The 22,645-nt window shown below is 40.4% G+C and overlaps 1 protein-coding gene across 1 annotated transcript in view; it reads left to right on the forward strand.

Annotated features, from left to right (window-relative positions):
* Positions 1 to 22,645, forward strand: part of MYO5B (myosin VB) — a 536,371-nt gene that overhangs the window by 374,291 nt on the left and 139,435 nt on the right. Inside the window, exon 15 of the mRNA XM_020972319.2 lies at positions 22,024 to 22,179. Within this exon, the coding sequence (XP_020827978.1) occupies positions 22,024 to 22,179 (156 nt within the window). The remainder of the gene's footprint in view (positions 1 to 22,023; positions 22,180 to 22,645) is intronic.

Here is a 22,645-nt window from a genome sequence, read left to right on the forward strand (position 1 = left end):
GTATGATCTTTTAGTCAAACCTTTAGTGCTCTCTAAAGGAGTCAAAGAAATGGAGAGAATGACAGCAATACCAATAAGTTGTTTTCTATTCTCTGCCCAAAATTGTAGCAAACTGAGGTGAACAGGGCTTAGCAGAGAGGGTCAGAATGCTAGGATCTAGTATCATAGGATTTTAAACAGTAAGGGTCCTTAGAAGTCACCCAGTCCAACCTCTTCATTTTACAATTGAGGAAACTGAGAACCAGAAAAGTTAAATGAGTTTCCCCAAAATCAAGGAGGTATTAAGAAACAGAACCAGGATTTCCACTACTTTATTGCCCACATTATTGGCGACTCCTGTTTTAAACTGCTCAGCCTTTCTGGCTCTCCTGTCCTATGTGCCAAGAGGATGACCCAACCAGAAGTTCCTGCTTGGTGGAAAACAGCCTAGTTAGGACAATCTAATAAACTCACATGAACAAGTAACAGATTTTAATGTTTGGAGTCATACAGATATAAAAGTGGCTGTCCCTTTAGGATTTTTAAATAGCTTTTTGTTTTCTTTTGAATTATTTTTCCCCCAAACCCCATCCTGCCATGTTAATTCCATTTTTTAAAATGGAGAGACTGAGTCCCAACAAGATTCAAGGTCACACATAATCAAGTTGATGTCAATGCCTACTGCTTGTTTTATTTTTGCTTCTCCAAGTATCTCTGATTTCCCAACAATAATAAGTGATTCACTATTAAAATGTAATTAGTTTGTTGATGATGTTTGCTAATCTGCATAGGTGGAGGAAATTTCCTCACTAGGAGTTCTCCAATCTAGAGAAATCACAAGATGTCCTAGAAGTTTCTTTTTTGCTTCTGTGTGTTTTACTAAGGCATTAATAAATCATTGTGAACAACTCAGTGCTATAGAGTTGAGTGATTCCCTTACCTTACCCTTACCTAGGGGGAAAAAGATCTATTTGAGGAGGAACTCCCACTAAGAAGTGAAATAGTGTGGGGCTAATTAGAATGTAATTGGTATAGCCAGTTATATAGCACAAAAGGTTATAATGTGGCTAATTACTTTTCTTAGCTACTGAGGAACTGAAAATAGTGGCTAAGTAAAAGAAATGCCTCTTAAGAACATGACTTTTAAGCTATCAAAGGAGTGATTTGTTTCTAACACTAAAGATGTGTATGCTTTTTGATGCCAGGAGCTACAAAGCTTAATGCCTTCAGGTTGATGTAGCCAGGCTCTATATGTTGATGAGGCACTTGGGGATCTAGAGAGAAACAGAAGAGATGTTCCCCATAAAAAAGAGATGAACATTCCTTCCGGTCCTGTAATTGCATAGTCTTATTTTACATCATAGTACGTTGCTGTCTCCTAATTTCAGTTTGTCTAAAGAGCAGTGATTTCAGTACTTCAAAACATATAGACAGCTGTGGTATAATAGAATACGGGACTTGATGTTAGGAAAACCTGAGTTCAAATCCTACATCAGAGATTTACTAACTGTGTGACCCTGGGTAACTCACTTAACCTTTTTCTTACTGTTTCCTCATCTGCAAAATGAGGATAATAACAGCACCTGCATTTCAGGGTTATTGAGAGGATCAAATGAGATTTTTTTTTTAGGCAATTGGGGTTAAGTGACTTGCCCAGGGTCACACAACTAGTAAGTGTCAAGTGTTTGGTCTGAGGTCGGATTTGAGCTCAGGTCCTCCTGACTCCAGGGCCAGTGCTCTATCCACTTCACCACCTAGCTTCCCCTGAGATGATATTTTTTAAGTGCTTTGCAAACCTTAAAGTGCTGTGTAGTTATATTATTATATGTTATCATTATTACTAAAAGATCAATGATACCTTCAGTGTGAATATACCCTTACTTAAATAAGGGGTGAATCATCCCTTACTTAAATCGAAAATTATGTGTATGGGAATAGCCAAAAAATTCATCAACAGAGACTCTTCAGGGAAGGAGGGAGGGTTGTTAGTCATGTCATCGGCTACAGAGAGGTCAAAAAGGATGAAGACTGAGTAAAGGCCACTGGATTTGGCCAATAGGAGATCTCTGGTAACTTCGTAGAGAGCACTTTAAAGTGGGGATGTAGGAATCCAGATTACAAGAGATTGAAAAGAGAGAACATGATCTATACAAGAATCACAGACAAATTTTGCTAAGAATTCAGCTGTTAAAGGGAAGAGAGATATAGAACGATAATCTGGAAGGGACAGTTGAGTCAAGTGAGGGGTTTTAGTTGGCTGGCTTGAAGGATAAGGAAACCTGGACATGTTTGTAGACAGACTGTGAACGTAGGCAAATCATTTAACTTCTCTATACCTCACCTTCCTCTTCTATAAAATGAGAGCTTTGTTGGACCAAATGATATCAGCAGTGCCTGCCAGGACTAAATCTGTGATCTTATGATCCTGAGATGTGTACAAGTTGCAATCAGCACATAGAAGGGAGTGCCTAAATCCATAAGTCATGTGGAAGAGAAATTAGACTTTTTCTTTGTTATTGTTGTCATTTTTCAATCATGTCTGACTCTTTGTGACCCCATTTGAAGTTTTCTTGACAAAGACACTGGAGTGATTTGCCATTTCCTTCTCCAACTCCTTTTACAGATGAGGAAACTGAGGCAAACACAGTTAAGTGCCTTGTCCGGCGTAACACAGCTAGGATGGGTTTGAGTCCGGATTTGAACTCATGAAGATGATTCTTCCTCACCCTAGGTCCAGCACCTCATCCACTGTGCCATTTAACTTCCCCAGTAGACTTTTTGTACTTGGCCCCAGAGCAAAATTAGAAACAATGAGTAGACACTGTAGAGACGCTTAAGGTCAGGAGACATTTCCTAATGAATAGAACTGCACCAAAGTATAGTGAGCAAGCTTCAGAGGCCCAGAGTTTCGCCTTATTTAAAAGCCTTCAAGCAAAGGCTAGATGACCACTTGTTCTAGAAGGGTTCTTGTTCAGGTATAGGTTAAACTCTGAGAACCCTTCCGAATTTGTGGTTCAAGTAAGTAGACTTACCATAGCTGTGACCTAAGAAAAAACATTTCTCATCTCTATACCTCTTCATAGTTTACAAAGCAGTTTACTCTGAACAACTTAGTGAAGTAGGTAGCACAAGCATTATCAGACAGCACATTTGAGTGGTGGAATACTCTTTCCTTCCCTCCTGTAGGAAATCTTAGGAAAGACAGTTTGAAAAAAGCTGAACATCATGGAGCTGCTCTAGTCCAAAGCCAGCCATGGGGGTTCAGACTAGCCCCAATATTCCTTAGGACATGTCTGACTAATTCAGAATCTACCTCTCCTGAGGATTTTATTCAGACCTATCGTTTATGTCCAAATGGACTCTTACCTATTTCAGGTGAATCAGAATCCTTAGATAGTCGAAATAGCACCTCACCAACATTGAGAGCGATAGGAAACTTTATAAAGGATCTTATAATGGAATCCCTCCTGCAGGGTTCATTAGCATCCTATCTTAAATGCCAGAAAGCTCCTGGTGACTTGACCTGTTTCCCAGTCATGTTTCCTAGTGGCCCTTGGGAGAGGGCACAATGACACAGACCTTTGGTGACCCTGCAGGGTCTTGGCCTTGAGCTCATTAAAGGATTATCATGGGGGCAGATAGGTGGCACAGTAGATAGAGTACCAGCCCTGGAGTCAGGAGAATCTGAGCTCGAATTCACTATCAGACACTTCCTAGCTGTGTGACCCTGGGCAAGTCACTTAACCCTGATTGCCTCCAAAAAAAAAAAGAATTATCATGTACCATTGTACCCTAATTTATGCAATGACTTTAAGTCCTAAATATTGCACGCTCATCTACATTTCATAAAGCAAATTATGTTTCAGATACACTTGAAGAGCTTCCTATTCAAAACCTCTTTAGACCTGGGAGTGATGGCTCAGGTCTATAGTTCCTGCTACTGAAGGAGGCTGAAGCTGATGGAACTTCAGGCTGTCTATGGAGGGGCAAGGGACAGCTTGGTGACACAGTGGATAGAGTGCCAACCCTGGAGTCTGGAAGACTCATCTTCCTAAGTTCAAATGTCGCCTCAGACCCTTCCTAGCTGTGTGACCTTGGGCAAGTCACTTAACCTTGTTTGCTTCAGTTTCCTCATCTGTAAAATGAGCTGGAGAAGGAAATGGCAAACCACTCCAGTATCTTCATCAAAAAAACACAAATGGGGTCATGAAGAGTCAGACGTGACTGAAACAACTGAACAACAAAAGGAGGGGCAAACTGGCCCAGACTGAGAAAAGCCAAACAGGTTAAAGCCTCCCATGCTAATCAGAACTGGGCTTGTGCTGTGAGCGAGGATGCACTTCTGGCCTGGGTGAGAGGGAGAGTTTGTCTCAGTTTTTTTTTTGGACAAAGAAACATCCAAAATAAACAAGCTCAGTGCTGGAACAACCTCACAGGTCATAGAATCCAATCTGTACTTGAACAAGAGTCCTCTGTATAACCTCTGTAATCTCTATAGAGGGTTACCTACCTTTAAGAGCATTTAGGGTTAATAATTTAAACTTTTAGCACATGGCATGTCAATGCATGAAATACATTTAATGAATAAAATTATGTATTCTGTTTCCCACTTTCAATGACAAAAAGGGTTTTTCTCCCTTGAAAATTTAAGTGTAAGAAAATCTACCAAATTTTAGGTCTTCATAGGCTAAAGAAGTAAAATTCTGTATAAGACCACTGTTATTAATGTTTAGCCTTTTTTCTTTTTTCTTGGATAGTTTCAGGTGGTTATTCTTAAATTTCCTTTCCAAAGGCCAGCATTCATCTATTACATTTTTGTTTCTAGTAGATCTGTCCAGGGGAAAAATGTTTTTGCAGCCATAGGCAAAAACAACAACAACAAGAGAAGGATTATGTTTTCCTGTTCCTTTTTAAATAAAATTGTCAAGGGGCATATGGTGCCATAACTGTCAGCACACCTTGCCTCAATTTGGTTCCACACTTCTGTGTTCACAGATGGATGCTTTATATAACTACATACAACATTGCATAGATGTTGATTCCAAGGTAACTTCTGTGTATACCTATAATTAGCTTTCCAAAGCTGTCAAATGATTGCTATAAAGTATTTTACTACTTATTTATTTTACATTTCTTTACCCTCTTCCCCATCACCTGTGAATTACAAAGTTAACTATTATTCCTACCTGTAGTATCTTGAAGCAGGTGTCTAAAGAGTCTTTAGAAAGTACTTTTTCTGTTAGAAAATGGTATCTTAGTGTCTTTAGGCCTTAAGAAAGTAAATTTTCTGGGAGGCCCAGGAGAAGTTCTCCCATCTTATTAAATTCCCTTAGATTCTTCAATAACATGAAGAACAATCAGAAAAAGTATAAGAATGAATGACTGAAAAGAGCTTGCAATGTTATCCCTCTTGGGAAAATTTTAGTGTAGTATGTGCTCTGAGGATGGCCAGTCTCCTCTTACATTAACAGAGACCCAAGTCTTAATCTCAAAAGAGTGAAGTTCTCATGTAGAATTTCAGCCAGCCACCTTTAAGCAAAGAATTATTGGAGAGCTTCCCAGGGCATCTGAAATCACATCCTGCAGGTGGCAACTCACTCTGCCTTATCTGTGAGGCTATTTTTCCCCATACCTGGAGCAAATTTTATTGGTGTGGCAATTTAAAAGGTTCAGGAGATATAATTTCTGTGTCATTTAATCATTTTATTAAGAAGGCCAGCACGTTATTATTTTTTTAGGGAAAAGTTACTTCTTTATTGCAATATAATTGGGTTCCTTTTAAATCCTACATGTTTTATTTTATGCATGTAAAAACCTTCTTTAGAGAAGGGGTCCATAGGTTTCACCAGAATGCCTAAAGGATCCATAACACAAAGAAGGTTAAGAACCCCTGACTTAAAGATGATTACACACCACTTTGATTGCAAGCAATGTGTGGGGTGAAATATTTGGGGATTGTAACTGTGATCGCTCTATTTCCCATATGACTAGATTCCTAGTGTGAATAACAAATCCCCTAAATTGGTCAGATTATTCATATTTACCCACTGAATATTTGGATTGGGCTAGGATCAGTGACAGTATTTTACATAATTATAACTTTGAACAGTGTGAATTTCAGTACGTGTGAAGACCAGCACATTATTAATAAAAGGATGGTCATTTGGCAGTCTCTCTTAGACCAAAGTCCATTATGGTGGTGGGCTTACAGTTTATATACCCTTGGAATATTGTTCAATGAGGGGCTGAGAGTGCTATCTCATTACCCTTGGACAGAAAGACTTATCTCTACACTCAGACCACCCCTAGCCTTGGGCAATCTATTCAAAGAATGTATGCCCCACCCAAACCTGAGCAGAGCACAATGGCTACTCTACCAGGGTGGGGTCTTGAACAAGAAAGTCCTATCTCATTATCAGCAATGTCCTTCAAGAGACTGAACTTTTTAAAATCAGGACTTGAGAAGACGGGGGAACTCTGGATCTCCCCAAATCATTAGTTATTAGTTATTAATAATCACTTCTCTCACTGGGCCTCTGCTGGAACAATTGTACCTACATATTTCCTTCCCCACTTCCTTCTTTTTGTACTCAAGTATATCAGTAGAGGAAATAGAGGTGATAGAAATTAGGAGAGTTAATCTTTGAATTATCTAAAAAACAACTGTTCCCATTTTGGTTATTATTTTGTTTTTGCTGTTACAAAATGCAGATATGCCTTTTTTTTTTTGAAACATGGAAAACGAAGAATTGTAAAGGCCCTCTCAAAGTCGTGCCTGCTGGAATGTATATCCCCAGAAGTTGATAATTCCTATTCCCACTAGGAGAATTCCAGTATTAGAAACATACTACCTGTGGTGCCATTCTAGAATCATTCTGATCCTCTGCATTTTTATTTCATTTCATTTTTTGTCTTCCAAGTTATGTTTTTTCCCCTGCTCTTTTGGACATACTTGCAGAGCTATTGATTGAATGTATTAGGTTATTGATACTATGCTTTGTGTTCTTTAGAGAAAAGTAAACAAATAAATCTAGCAAATACTCTATTCATTTACATTCTCAGCCTTCTGGAACTATGTTCAAAACGTTAAGGACAAAAAAAGTTTATACAATCCACTTGGAAAAAATCCAATGTATGCCATTATTTTCCTAAACATTCATTTACCCAGGCATAAAACGTCCTCCAAATTTAAACAAGGATAAAAATTGGCTTTCTGGAACAAAATCAGTTTACCCATTGTTATCTATATCACAAATTCCACAAAACCGTTGTTGAATCAGGAAGAAGCTTTATTAACGACCTGGGGAAGCCGGGTGTCCCACATGTGTGAGAGCACACAAGTGAGAGCACATGTGTCCACAGATGCACACCTTTTCATTCCCTATTCCCAATTCAAATTTCCTTCCCGTTTCCCCATTGGCTGGGTACGATAGAGGTTACAGCCTATCCAAAGCACCTAATTTGCCCTCGTGAATCTCCACCCCTAATTGTATCTCCTACTCCCCACAAATCAGGTGACCCTGGCTCTTATTTGGGAACACTCCTTTTGATGTTAATCTATACCTAACCTCAGAACTGGTTTTCTACCTGTTAGCCTATTCACCACCAATTGTGTTTTCTTATTCTAATATGGCTTCCTTTATTCAATTTCCACCCAGCCCTTTACCTTTCATTTCTTAGGTTTCACGTGACTTTTCTGGAAATAAAAAAAAAAAATAGCCATTTCTCACGTTCCCTCCCGGTTTAAACTGGTTCTAATGCTGTCATGTAGGGTTCAACCCCTGATTGAGTGATATACAGAAGCAACATCCCAACTGAAGAGGTCTAGAGGTTTGTAGGGTGCTGCTGGGAACCCCCAAGATTGCGACGCTGGGCCCTGTCTGAGTGAATTCAACTCAAATCTTCTTCCAGCCAGAGAAAAAGTTTATTAGTGATAAATCACATAGGCCAGGTGACACCTGTAAGGACAATTGGGCATGAGAAAGCTCAGCCCTTGGGGCATGAGAGATTCTCAGTGTCTGAATGGGGGCCAGGGTGGATTTTTTATACACTGAAGTAACTTTGGGTGGCCAGAGAAGGGGGCTGGGAAAAGAGTCTAGGTGAGAATTCTGATTGGAAGGTCTGAGAGATTGAATAGACAATGAGAATAGATAATGAAGGGAGCTGGAAGGTATCTGAATAAGGTCAAAGATGGGACTAGGGCTTTCAAAGGGAGATAAGGGGAGTTGGTAAGGAACCTGAAAGTTTAAAGGTTTTCTGGGTCCTGTAGACAAATGGGAGCCAGATTCTTTTTAGACCAAGGGGTGAAGACCTCGACTTGGGCCATATCCCATCACCAACCACATTTTCCACACCCTTCATTGTCATATGCAAACCAATGACCTGTGCTATTGTAATTTGGGTTCCAAAGACCACTGGCCTAGAAATCAGAAGAGCCATGTTCTGATTCCAGCTCTACTCCTCACATTCTGTGTGAACTAGGGCCAGCCATTTCTTCTCTCTAGGCTTCAGGAAGATTCCTTCCAGTTCTGAGAAGCTATAAATATAGGAGCTGGTCACAAATTCTCCCCAGAACTGAATGGTAGTTATCCCTATACTGAATCATGGCCTGAGAAAGTTTTTTAAATGGTTCACCTACAACGCAGGAATTTGTTTTTCTTAACTATCTGTGTTTGTGACAGGTGATTTTGTTTTGCTTGCTTTCTGGGAGATAAGAGGAAAGAGAGTTAAGAGGTAGAAAAAGTAAATCTTTGAAAAAATAATAATTTTTAAAATGTCAAAAAAAAGATTTATAGAAACAAATACCCAACATAGTTTTCTCTAGTGTCTTTTTAGTGAATTTAAAGATACAGAGGATACAAACTCTTCAGAAATTATCTATTTCATGGTAGATCCTTTCATCAAGCAGAAGAATCCCCTCTAATTTACCTTTGGTGAATTCCGCACTTTGGGATCTTAGATTTGCTTAAAACTGAGTATATGAGTCTATATATCCCCAGCACCTATACAATGCCTTGCATATAGAAAGCACTTTATAAATAGTTGTAAATGTTTGTTGTCTAGTCACTCATTTGAATTAGGTCGAATCAAGTGGTTCTGTTCCAGTCCCATTGACTTTTGGCAGAGTAATGTTTGACAATAAGTGCTTAAGAAATTCTTCCTGATTTGGCTTGAATGTTAATTATTATTTTCAACTCAGAACTAAATAATAACAAATATTTATATAGCACTTTAAGGTTTACAAAACACTTTACTCATATTATTCAACTAGATCCTCACAACAATTCTGAGAAATACATGCCTATTTTACAGGTGTGTAAACTGGAGCTGAGAGGACAAATGACTTGCTCAGAGTTATACTGGTGTTAAGGATCTAAGTCAGGATTAGAACTGAAGCTATTGTAGATGGAGGCTGTGAGGATTTCAACCATTCTGTAGAAGAGAGAGTTGTTCCAAGAGGCACTTGTAGAAGGTTAGATCAAATGTTTTGAGTGTTTATATAATAGATTTTTTTTTCCAAAGAAAAATAAAAGGGGGGTGGATATTCTTCTGTGGATTGTATTTTATTGAGGAATGAGTTTCTGCTTTGGGTATTTGAGAATGAAATTGCTATTGATTCTCAGCGTTTAGGGGATTGACATGATATTTGGGGTAGGAAAGAATTGATGGAACATCTAAAAGCTTTTGTCTGAATGTGGAACCCTGACAAGGAAGCTAATGGCTTCTTCAAGTGAAAATCTTTCTGGAGAGACACCTTCAGAGGGTTTCAGCTTTAAAGTTGTTGTTCAGTTGTGTTTGACTCTTTGTGACCCCATTTGGGGCTTTCTTGGCAAAAATACTGGCCACTTCTTTCTCCAGCTTATTTTACAGATGAGGAGACTGAAGCAAACAGGTTAAGTGACTCACCCAGAGTCATACAGTTAGTAAGTGTCTAAGACCAGATTTGTGCTCTATCTACTGTACCACATAGCTGCTTTAAAGACCTGAAAGGTCCATTTGCCTGAAAGGCTTCACATTTTATAGCCCTGACCTTCCCCAATCACTGAATCTGAGTCCCTTCCAAAGGGATATAAAAAGCCATCTATCCAACTTTATAGCACAGAGGAGAATGTCCTGTGCACAATCTTCCCAACACATGATCATCCGCCTTTCATTTAAAGTCCTCACATGTGAGGTAGAGATTTAACTGGGGTGGGGAGACCAGAGATTTCCTTCCAGGGCCCCAGAATTTGGGCAGTGGAGTGATTCCTCCCCCAGGAAGTCCTCAGCCTGCTGTCCTCATATCCCAGCATCTTGTGGTCTTCTGCCATTCTTTGCTGCATTATATGACCATCCATCCATCCATCTCTGTCATATCTTCCCAGGACCCTGTTCTCATTCCTTCCCCATCTCTTATGTCCCACTTTCACTAACCACTGTGCCTCTTATTTTCTTCCTGAGTGTTGGGGAGTTGCAGATTGTAGGGTGCACAGACTGATTAGGGGAGCCAAGCCACTCTTTCTGTCAGTGCTACTATACCTATGGCAAACCGTCCTCTGCGCTGACGGCTTCCAACAGAACTTGATCCAGGCCCAAGAATTCCTAGTTTCAGCTCTGTTGACAAGAATTAGTGGCTCCCTTCAGCTACCCCTCACCAAGTCTTACCTAAACTAAACACCCTAGTATCATAGAGCTAGAAGGGGACCTTGGAGACCATCTCCAACCCTCCGCTTTTTGTAGATAAGAAAACTGAGGCCCACAGAAGTTAAGTGACCTGCCCCAAACCACCCAGGCAATGGCAGAGAAAGGATTTGCAACCCCCTGTCTCCCAAATCACTGCTTTCTACTCTTCTTCCAGGGTGGGGAACTTGTGGTCTTGAGGCCAAATGTGGCCCTCTAGGTCCTCAAGTGTGGCCCTTTGGCTGAATCCAATTTGGATCCACTTGAGGACCTAGAGGGCCACAAGTGGCCTCAAGGCCACAGGTTCCCCACCCCTGCTTAAGCTTTTTATGATCAATCTCCAGCCTGTCTTTCCATGTTGATTTCACATTACACCCCACTTCATACACTCTGCTTGACAGACAAGCTAGGCTATATTTGATATCCCTCTTATATGGAATTCCATCTCCTCCTTCTCTTGCATTGTACTGTTGCTTGTGCCAGGAATGTGTTTCCTCATCAGCTCTCTTCCTCAGAATCCCCTCCATCCCTCCCTCCATACAAGGCTCATTCCTCAAATGCTACATCCTGCATGAGGCCTTTCCTGATCACCCTGTTAAAGGGAAATGGCTTTCTCAGGATTACCATTGATCTAGTTAGTGGCTAAACCAGGACTAAAATTCAGGTTTCCTGTCTTCTAATTCAGTGTTCTTTGCATTATATCATGTGTTTTCCAGAATATCTATAGGAATAAAAAAAATTAGTTAAGGGATAGGCATGTCTTTTTTCTTTGTAACTCCTATGATATGTACAGCATTTGGGGGCGGAGGGAGAGGAGACTCTCAGTCAGTGTTATAAATTGACTGAAACACAGCAAACTGGAATTTACATTTTTTTCTTCAATACCATGTGGCCCTGGCTGGCCAATAAGTGAACAAGCCATTGTAATACTGGTATGTGTAGGTAGATAAGCTGATAGATGTATTTCTTTTTAAAACTTCCACAGCTTTTTACCTATTGTACCTTTCTAAGAGGTTGTTTTTGCCAGTGAAATGCTGCATATAAATGGGAAAGGGGGTAACGAGACTCTGAGGAGGTGTCCAGAACAGCAGTGGAATTGTTGGCTCTCTGTGGCTGAAATGGAAATGCAGCTTTGCCAGTCTCAGAGGGACAATTCAGCAGATAGTGATCAGGCTGACCTTTGCAGCCACCTGCCTGGGGACAATGTAATCTAGATTTCTCAGTCTGGAGCATTTTCATTTCCCTCCATGGAAACCACCCTGGTTGTGTTTGGGGGCACTTACTGGAAGGTTTCTAAGTATGCTTTGTCCAGGAAAATAACAATAACAATAATTCACATTTGTATAGCACTTTGTGCTATAAAAGTTCTTGACATTCATTGTCTTGTGTGGTCTTGGCAATGGCACTGAGAGGTAGTTCACTAGAAGGGCTTGGACCAGATGACCTCTGACATCCCTTCCTGCTCTTAGAACTATGATTCTGTGATTCAGCCACTGAAGCAATCAACACACATTTATTAATCACCCTGCTATGTGGCAGGCACCATGCTAGGTGCCGGGGACACAAGGACACAACATTAAACAATCCCTACCCTCAAAGAGCTTACCTTCTACTTTGAAAATATAATGTTAATTTATAAACAGACATAAGATGTTTATAGTGCGTGGACAGCCAGATGGCACAATAGATAGAGTGCTGACCCTAGAGTCAAGAAGGCTCATCTTCCCAAGTTCAAATTCAGCCTCAGACACTAGCTGTGTGACCCTGGTCAAGTCATTTAACCCTGTTTGTCTCAGTTTCTTCTTCTGTAAAATGAGCCGGAGAAGGAAATGGCAAATCACTCTAGTATCTTTGCCAAGAAAATCCCAAATGGGGTCACAAAGAGTTGGGCATGACTGAAAATTGACTGAAAATTTGCAATGCAAAAATAAAGTTAATGGGGTAAGGTCAGGAACCAATACTTGGGAGAATCAGGAAGGGTCCCTAGAAGGTTGAACATAAGCTGGCCTTGAAAAGAAGCAAGAGTTCCAAGAGATGGGAGAGACAATGTTCCAGATATCAGTGACAGCCTGGAAAAAGACAGAGGCAGGAAATGATGGGATGTCATATATAAGAAACAGCAAATAGGCCACTTTGACTGGAACATCGAATTCATAAGGGGGGAATGATGTGTAATTAGCCTGGAATGATAGGCTCAAGCAAATATGAAAACTTTAAATACCAAACTAGGGAGTTTTTATATTATTCTAAAATTATCAGAGAGCTACTAGAGATGTTTTATTTTGTTTTAAAGAGGACAGTGGCATGTTCAGATCCCAGCTTTATTTAGGAATATCATTTTGGTAGCTCTGTGGAGGATGGATTGGAGAGCAGAGAGAGTTGACATAGTGAGACCAATTAGGGTGCTAGTGTGGATGAGATGATGAGGACCTGGATCAGAGTGGTTATGGTGAAGTTAGAGAGGAAAGGCCAGGTAGAAGACATGTTGAGGAGAATCTGCAGATCTTAATATGCCCATTTTACCTAAGAGGAATTCAGAGTACAGAGAGTTTACAGAAAGTAATTTGTCTAAGAGTCACATAGCCAGTAAATGTTCTTCTCTTCTTTGTATAAAGAATGCCATGGCACGATTAATCCAGCAAGATAACAATCACATCCCAAAGAAAGGACAGGTGCTGTGTCCCCCTCTATGGTCCTCATTGACCTTGTGTTAATGATGGTGATTTTAGCTTCTGAGCTTAAAACCTAGACTGAGGAGTTAAGGATTGGGTAGAAGAGGATAAGCCTTTCACCTCTGGCAATTGGTAAGATCCTATCCCTTCAGAATTGTCCATTTAAATGCAAATAACTTTTGTAGGAGCTAGATGCTGACTGGTTCCATGGGAAAAGAGGACAGAAAAACTTGTTACCTTTTCCAACTTCTGTTTTGCTTGTTTGATATTTTTTGTTTTTAACATCACCTAAATTTTCCCCTATATCCCTCTCTATACACTTTCCCAGAAAGCCATTCCATATAATAAACTGTTTTTATAGGAAAAAAAAGAAAACAGGGGACTGGAAAACAACCAGTAAAACTAATCAATGCATTGGAAAAAAATCTGAAAACATAGGCAGTGTTCGGCCACATTTGTGGACCTCCCACCTCTGCAAAGGAGTATTGGGGGGAAGGGCAGGGAGTGGTAGCAGTATCTTTTCATATTTCTCCTTTGGAGCCACGCTTATGTTTTCTGTACGAGTGACTACTCTTGCCCTTACTGCCTGCAGGCCATATTTATTCCATTTCATTCCCCCCCCCCAATTCTCCAGTACCTTTAGAAGTTTGGGGAGGTCTCTTATCTCTTCCATTAGGCTCAAGCCTCCACCAATTATATTCCCCACTTTTTAGAGGTCCAAGCACCCTGCTTCATTTAACCACTTGCTAATCCAATTAGCTTTTACAAAAGAATATTTATTTCAAAGTTATAGCAAGTGCAAATATTCAAACATTCCCCCCAACCACTTGGGGCATATCCTACCTTTATGCTTCAGTCTCTAGGGAAGGGAAAGGGATTTAATAGTTCACAGCTTAGCTCAGTTCCTATGTAGTACTCACACCACCAAGTTCCAAGTTAGAAGCCCTTTTGGGTTTGTCTCCCCCCACTTTGGCTTCTCAGGGCTTCCCTACTAGACTGGTTATAACATCCAGCCCAGAATTCTGGATCCTGGGTTCCCATGGCTAGAATTCTCAGGTCCAAGACTCTGCTCCCTGCACCTAGAACTGAAAAGGACACATAAAACAAAATCAATAACCTCAAACCCATTTCTTGGGACCACAGAGCCTAAGGGGAAGAGAAGGTAGCTCCTCCCTGCCCAGCTTACTACATGATGCCTTTACAGTAAAGGAATGTACTTTCACCCCCAGACTGTATGGGGAAAAGAACTCTCATCCTCTTTGTCTATGACAATTCCCCTTGTCAGAATAGGCTTTGTGAGAGTGGGAGGGGGGGTGTTAATTTATCCTCTGCCATGTCCTACATTTGTCCATCCATGAGACTGTTCCACAACCACATATCCCTAATGTTTAACTCTGTGATTTTACCCTTAAAGGTTATCTGATATTCCAGAATACCCACTTGAGAAGTGCATTAATTTTTTTTGAGATTGAATTAACTGATAAACTGTCCAAAGGAAGTTGGTAGAGAATACATTTATTTATTTTTCTTAGGAGCATAAATTCAGAACTGGAAGTACCTTAGAGGTCCATCCCTCTTATTTTATTTATGAGGAAACCGAGGCTCAGAAAAGATTAAATGAATTCTACAAATTTGTAGAGATAGTAAGGGGAAGAGTCAGAATTTGAACCTAAACCCTTTACTCCAAAGCCAGGGCTCTTTCTGCTGTATCATACCATCTTTTTCAACAGACGGATTTGCAGGGGAGGGGGCAGGGATCACCTACTGCATTTTTGTGTCTGCAGCTGTTAGCACAATTGTTTACTGAGTAGTTCATAAATATTTATAGATACAAATAATGATGGTGGGAGGGAAAACACATGGAATAGAAAGCACTGGGCTAGAAGTCAAGAGACCTGGATGCTCTAGTTCTGGCCTGTTCAACTGTGTGATTTAGACAAGTCACTTTACTCCTCTGTGCTCTAATCTCTGCATCTGGGAAATGAGCACAGTGGACTAGTTACTCTCTAAATGCAGCTACATTGTTTTATAATCTGCAAACCTTAAGTGGTCCTGACGGGCAAGACAGGCTGAGCTTAATGTGCTGCTGAAGAGGGAAACCCTCTTTCTCCCTCATCCTTGGTGGAAGGATGACTTTCGTCCCATTACTCCCTTCAGAAAGGAGCTTTTCTTTTTTTTTCTTTTTTTTTTTTAAGATATGCATCAAAAATGTTAGTATTTAAGAGATTATCCATGCATTGCACAGTACAGCTTGGGACTTCTTATTGTTTCTGGTCTGAGAGAGAAATTGTCCACAAAACATAATTCTCTTTCTCCCTCTCATGCTCTAAAAACTCTGTGGCTCAAAGCTGCACTAGCAAATCCAAACTGGGTTTATGAAGCTTCAGTACTCTTGTTCCCTTCCAGGTTAGTCCTCCCTCCGTTCTTCATCTCTCTACTAGCATACAAGTAAGCAGAATTGGCATAGGTTTGAGCAGCCATCTGGATTTTAATACATTGTCCCATGCATACTGGGAAAACACTTCAAGCAAGATCATTTAAAGAGATATCTTTTAAAACTGGACACCACAATCTGCTGCTGCAAGAAGGGGAAGACAAGAAAGGCCAGCATGGTGGGCTTTCCCTCTATGCATCTTTTCATTAGGGAACAGATCAAGAAAGGGAGTAAATAATAAAGTAAATTTTTAAAAAGTGAGCATATAATAGGAGGAGTGAATTTCAGCCCTGTAGGTCAGCACAGGGACGAGTCTCCACATTGGTCTCATTAACTACTTGTTAGAGCATTTCAGATGGTCAGTAGCAAGTTCCAGAATGTCTATTTCTGTCTCCCCAGATCTCATCCTGACACTGGGGAGCAGAGAGTAGCAAGCTAAAATGGCAAAGTTCAGCATTTAGTATTTGGCTAGGACTTCTTGCTTCAGCCTGGGTAATTTTCTCCCTGTCCTTCAGGATCAGAGTCTTTGGCCCTCTCTGCTTACTTCTCTGCATCTCACTTGCTCATCTTGGCTTCTTGGTTTTTTTATCTGAAAGTCCCCACTTTGAAGATCAGGGTGGCTGGAACTCTGATAGTTTGTCCTCTGTTCAAATATGAAATTCTTCTTGAGTTTATAGAATGTTGGGAAAACTGCCTGACTCATAGGTATCATCACCACCATAACTACCATTTTGGCCTGCGTTCAAACCTTTTAGCTCAAGTCCCAAAGATGGGTTACAAAACCTAGATTTCCTTCTATCTCTAACATACTTAAAGCTCATTGGTTTTCATACCATAGGTCAGTCTTAGTCCTGAATTTAGACATGGTAGGATGCCTGGACAATGTCAGTAAGGGTAACTGGTTGTCATTGCATGGGCTGTGATGATAGGAATATGGTACAGACTTGTACTATATGAGTTCAGGGGGAAAAAAGAGATAGATTGATTAAAGCTGTGATATTCATACTACATAGAGAAGGCAGTATTTGAATTGCAAATTATGTCAGTGATGGGTAGGATTTGGTCAGTGGAGAAGTAAAGCAGACAATTCAATTCACATTCAAATCAAGATGCATTTATTACTTCCCTAATATGATCGATACACCATGATAGGCAGCAGAGCTACAATTTTTTTATAATTGGTTTTGTTGTTTAGATCCACATTCTGATGGTACCAAGTGTGTTATAACCCATTTTGCTGTTGTATAGTCATGTCTGACTTCATGACCCATTTTGGGGTGTTCTTGGCAAAGATACTGGTTTGCCATTTTCTTCTCCAGCTTTTTTTTTACAGATGAGGAAACTGAGGCAAACTGGCTTAAGCGACTTACCCAGTGTAAGATAGCTAGTAAATATCTGAGGCTGGATTTGAACTCAGGAAGCTGAGTCTCAATGTCAGATTCCCTGAAAGGATCTAATATTTTATTGGGAGATAGGAGGCGAAAGTTGAAGAACAAAGAAGGATAATACAATGTGTATGTAAATAGCAAGCTTTTACCTAGGTACAGCAAAGTTATTTCAGGAGGAAGAGCACTAACACTTGGGATAGGGGCTCAGGAAGGACCTTACACATCAAAAAACTGGTAAATGAGCTATGCTTTGAAGAAAGTTAGGGCAGAGGTATAGAGGAGAGGGAGTATATTCCAGATGTGGGAGGTTGTCTAAGTAAAGACATAGGAGGCAAGAATTAAAATGTAGTTAGTAAATTCATTTGGCTGGAATGGAGACTGTACAAAAAGGACAATGAAAGAAGACTGGAAAGGTAGGTGGGAGGCTTTAAGTACCAGTCTAAAGATTTGGAGATTTAACCTAGAGTTAATAGGGAGCCACTAAAGATTTTTGAGAGAGTGAGTGACTTGGTTCAGTCTGTGTTTTACCTCATTGTTAGCCTAAACTCCTCAACCCACATATCTACTCAGTTTCTAAATCTTGCCATTTCTGCCTCCACAACATAACTTCTATCTATCCTCCTTTCTCCATTGACATAACCACCACCCTAATTCAGGTCCTCATCATCTTCTTGTCTCAACTATTGCAGTAACCTTTCAAGTGGTGTCCTTGTATTAGCTCTGCTCCCTCTTCAATGTCTCCTTCACACAGTTGCCAAAAGGATTTTGTTTTGTTTTGTTTTGGTTTTGTTTTTGCTTAGGCAGTCATGGTTAAGTGACTTGCTCAAGGTCACACAGCTAGTAAGTGTCAATTGTCTGAGGCTGGGTTTGAACTCAGGTCCTCCTGACACCAAAGCCAGAGCTCTATATACTGTGCAATCTAGCTGCCCCCAAAAATGATTTTCCTAAAGCCCAAGTCTAACCTTGTGTCTCCTCTACTCAATAAACGCCACTGACTCCCTGTTAGCTTCAGGATCACATGGAGATACAATATAATTGCTGGGTCCCTCCCCATTACATATTTTGAGGAATTTCTGTGATTTTTCCCAAATGCCTGGGTGTGTTAGCAAGATTCTTCTCATGGACAAATGCTTCATTTACACATATTCCAAGAGTCTTGTGAATTTGGGCTCTTTTAACTTTGGCAATGCTGCATTTTGACAGATTGTACCCTTCAACTTATGCTTTCATAAGTCTTTCTTTTAAAAACTGGAGTCTACATTTGTCAATCATACAGAATTGAGATATACATTGAAAATACTGGAGAAATATTAATTTAAATGGCAAGTAGGAAAATTAGAATTAGCTCCACCAGTTAACTACTTTGCTGACATTAAAAACCCTTCATAACCTGGCCCCTTCTCATCTTTCCAGTCTTCTTACACACACACGCGTGCATGCACACATGCACGTGCACACACACGCACACACACACACACACACACACACTGAGCAATCCAATGACACTGGCCACCTTGCTATTCTTTAAAGAAGTTACTTCATTTTATATTTCCCTGGTCATCCTCCATGCCTCTCTTTGCTCACCTCTGCTCCCTCCCCTAGCTTCCCTGATTTTCTTCAAGTCTCAGCTAAAATCCTACCTTCTACAGGAATCCTTTCCCAATCTCTCTTAGTTCTAATGCCTTGTCTTTGTTAATTATTTCCCATCTATGTGCAAGTAGGTAGAATAGTGGATAAATTGCCAGGTTTGGAATCAGAGTGACTCATCTTCATGAGTTCAAATCCAGCCTCAGACACTTAATACTTGTGTGAACCTGTGCAGGTCACTTAACCCTGTTTGCCTCGGTTCTTCATCTGTAAAATGAGCTGGAGAAGAAAATGGCAAAGCACTCCAGTATCCTTGCCACAAAAATCCCTAAGGGGTCATGAAGAGTCAGACACAGCTACAGTGATTGAACGCTTCCTATTGCTACACATTGTTGTTGTGATTTCCCATTTATCTTGTCATACATATTGTTTACATGTAGCTGTTTACATGTTATCTCCTCCTTTAGACTGTGAGTTCCTTGAAGGCAGTGACTGTCATTTACCTTTCTTTTTATCTCCAGCGCTGAACACAGTACCTGCTACGTAGTAGGTGCTTGATAAACATGTTGCCTGACTGATTGCACTAGGAACTTATCTTTCATGTCATATAGTAAATCATACACCATGGTCAGGACATATACAAAGAACAGAGGTAGGTAGGGTTAAAGTTCATGAGGAGATATATTTACACACAGAGGATAAGAAGGATCAAAAGGAGAGGAGCTCAAAGTGAAAGCCAGACAGAGCAGTAAGGATGCCTTGGGCAGGATTTCATCAGACTGCTCTTGCTAGGATGGATTGAAGTAAGCAAAAGCAAGGCAGTTCTTGAGCTTCTCAGCCCTCAGGAAAGGTAAGAGACCTTTAAGAAAAGTATGGGTAGGCAAGTACTCTCCTTTCCAAGCCAGGGAAAAAGATTCTATGGAGTCATCCTGCTCAGGAAGCAGCAGTAAGAAAAGGGAAAAATCAACAAGCATCCATAGCCAGAGAGAACAGGAAAAAAAATCTCAATTCTCAGAATAGATCTATATTTCAAACTGTAAAATCCTTAAATATTATAACCCATAACCTTCCCACAGCATAGGAGACTTTTCTTTGGCTGTTCCCATCCCAGGACTTGTCTTCCTGAGTTAAAATCTAGCCTCAGATACTTACCAGCTGTGTGACCTTGGGCAAGTCACTTAACTCTGTTTTCCTCAGTTTTCCATCTGTAAAATGAGCTGGAGAAGGAAATGTCAAATCACTGTAGTATTTCTGCCAAGAAAACCACAAATGTGGTCACAAAGAGTTGGACACAAGCGGAAACAAATTAACAACAACATGCCTGGAATGCTTTTTCTTCTCCACTCCGACTACTGACCTAAAATTCATAGGAAGCCTCTCCTAACACCTCTTAATCCCAGTGCTTTCCCTCTTTGAATTATTTCCTATTTATTCTGTATAGAGCTTACTTTGTATATATTTGTTTGCATATTGTCTCCCCATAAGAGTGTAAGCTCCTTGAGAGCAGGGTCTGTCTTTGCCTCTTTCTATATCTCTAGCCCTTAACACAATGCCTGACACATAGTAAGTCTTAATTTTTATCGAATGAATGAATATCTTTTACTATTTAAATCTATCTGCACTTGCAAGCATTTGTTTCCTACATAGAAAAATTAGATGGCTTTATAAAAAATAACAATAATTATAGAATGCTTTAGTTATCTTAATCCAAACATAACACTTACTGTGGCTGCAGTATATTTTTCATGAGCACACTAGTAAGCAGCCTATTTACAAGAAACACCCTTTAAAGGAGACCTTTTAAGATGGGATTTTATTATGCTAAGAACTTTTTTTTTTGTGGTTTTGTTTTTTGTTTTTGGTTTGTTTGGTTTTTTTGCTTTGTGGGATGCCAAGACAAAAGAGTTTATCAAGTGATCAGTCTACTGGTTATGAGCCCCTTCATATTAAGTTAGGCTCTCATCAGAAAGTGGACCTCACCTCTTGTCAAAATCTGACTCTAAGCCTTTGTAGTATGATAGATTCTGCCAGAACTTGTGCTCTGTGAGTATAGCCTTTGAGGGCCAAGCTCGCTTCCATACCGTGGTGAGACACAGAGCAGGATTTTTATGCGGGTTGTCACCTCCCATTCAAAGAGCACTAACTCTGAAGTCAAAGGACCTACATTCAAATCTCGCTTCTGACACCCTGCCTGGGCCTCCATTTCCTCATCTCTAAAATGAAGGGATTGGACTAGATGGCCTCTGAGAGCCCTTCCAGCTACAGATATATGATCCAATAAAATGCTAAGAGTCACAGGGAAATTTGTTTTTTTCCTGCTAGTGGATCATTGGTGTGGGAACAGAGGTTTGTATCTTAACATAGACTTAAAAAGGTTTGGGATACCCAGGTCTCATTCAAGAAAACAGGGACCTCACAACAAAAGAGTAAAGCAAGCTAGCTTTATTAATAGGACATACTCAAAATATGAAGGGCAGTCAGGGAGGGTAGTGGAAATAGGACAGGTCTTCCTGTATGGAATTGTATGCACACCAATGGGAGCCCAGAGGGAATGAAGCACTCAAATAAGTAAAATCTGGGGTTTTATTTTTTTTTTTAATAGAGTTATTTCTGTATCTAGTAGGATCAGGAATTTGGGGAAGGGAGTTAGGAGCCTGGACTTAGGAAATGTTGCTGATTTATGCTGATGGGGCTGGGGAAGGAAAATTCCTGGGGAATTGGTGGCTCCTTGTTACTACAACTCCCTGCCAACGGGTCATTACCACCGATCTTACTCTGACCAGGGACTCAGGGATTTTGTTTCCTTGTACTTCTTTGTTTTGTGGGGTGGAGAGGCCACTGGAGTCATTAGGAAGTTTCTTGGAAGTTTACTGAGTTTCAGATGGAAAGTACACTGTAGCAGTACCCATAGGAGCACAGGATTGTTGATCTAGAACTGGAAAACTCAGAATCCATTTAGTCCAATCCAGTTGGGAAATTGAGGCCTAATAGATTACACAGGTAGTAAGAGTCAGAGGCTATGTAACCAGGTCCTCCAACTACAGAGTTAGTGTTCTCTCTGTGGTGCCATAAACCCTGAAGTCTAGACCTGACTTACACTATGATTTCTATAAGTCTCTTAGTCTGTCTGAGCTTCAGTTAACCTCGTCTCTAAATGGAGATAATAATACCTGCCCTGTCTACTTGATAGAGTTGTTGTGAGTACTTAATGAGATATAGTGTTGGAAAGGTTCTTTGAAAGGTATATAGAATGTTATTCAAGTATAAGGGATGATTTTATCATTCTTTCTGTATTTGTTTCTAGTTTCCGCTGGTGGCTGAATTATTCCAAGATGATAAGGACACAGCACCTGCTACTTCTTCATCTGGGAAGGGGGCATCTTCAAAAATCAGTGTGCGCTCTGCTAGACCTCCCATGAAGGCTGCCAACAAGGAGCACAAGAAAACTGTGGGGCATCAGGTCAGTGTCTCCTGACTTCATGAGGGGCAGAAAGGGCTATGAGATTCACCTGAATTTGAGTCCTTGTGAAACTCATCAGAATAGTGATTTTTTGGTCACATAAAGCAGGCCTAATAAAGATAGGGGGAGAGAGAGAAAGAAAGAGGGAGGGAAAGGGGGAAAGAGAAAGGAAGAGAGGAGAGGAGGGGAAGAGAGATACAGAGAAATACACAGAAAAAAATAAAGAGAGAGTAAAGGAAGAGGAAAGAGAGGAAGAAGAGGGAAAAAGGAGAGAAGAAGAGGAGGAAGAAAAGAGGAGAAGGGTAGAGAGGGAAGGAGAGAGAGCAAAAGAGAAGAAGGAGGAGGGGGAAAGGGAGGGAAAAGAAAAGAGAGAAGAGAATGAGGAGGAGAGAGGAAGGAGGGAGATGGAGAAGGAGGAGAAGAAGGAGGAGGAGAAAAGAAAGAGAAGAAAAGGAGAAGGAGGAAG

The sequence above is a fragment of the Phascolarctos cinereus genome, unplaced genomic scaffold (assembly GCF_003287225.1).
Source record: "Phascolarctos cinereus isolate Bilbo 61053 unplaced genomic scaffold, phaCin_HiC Scaffold_4;HRSCAF=312, whole genome shotgun sequence".
NCBI lineage: Eukaryota > Metazoa > Chordata > Mammalia > Diprotodontia > Phascolarctidae > Phascolarctos > Phascolarctos cinereus.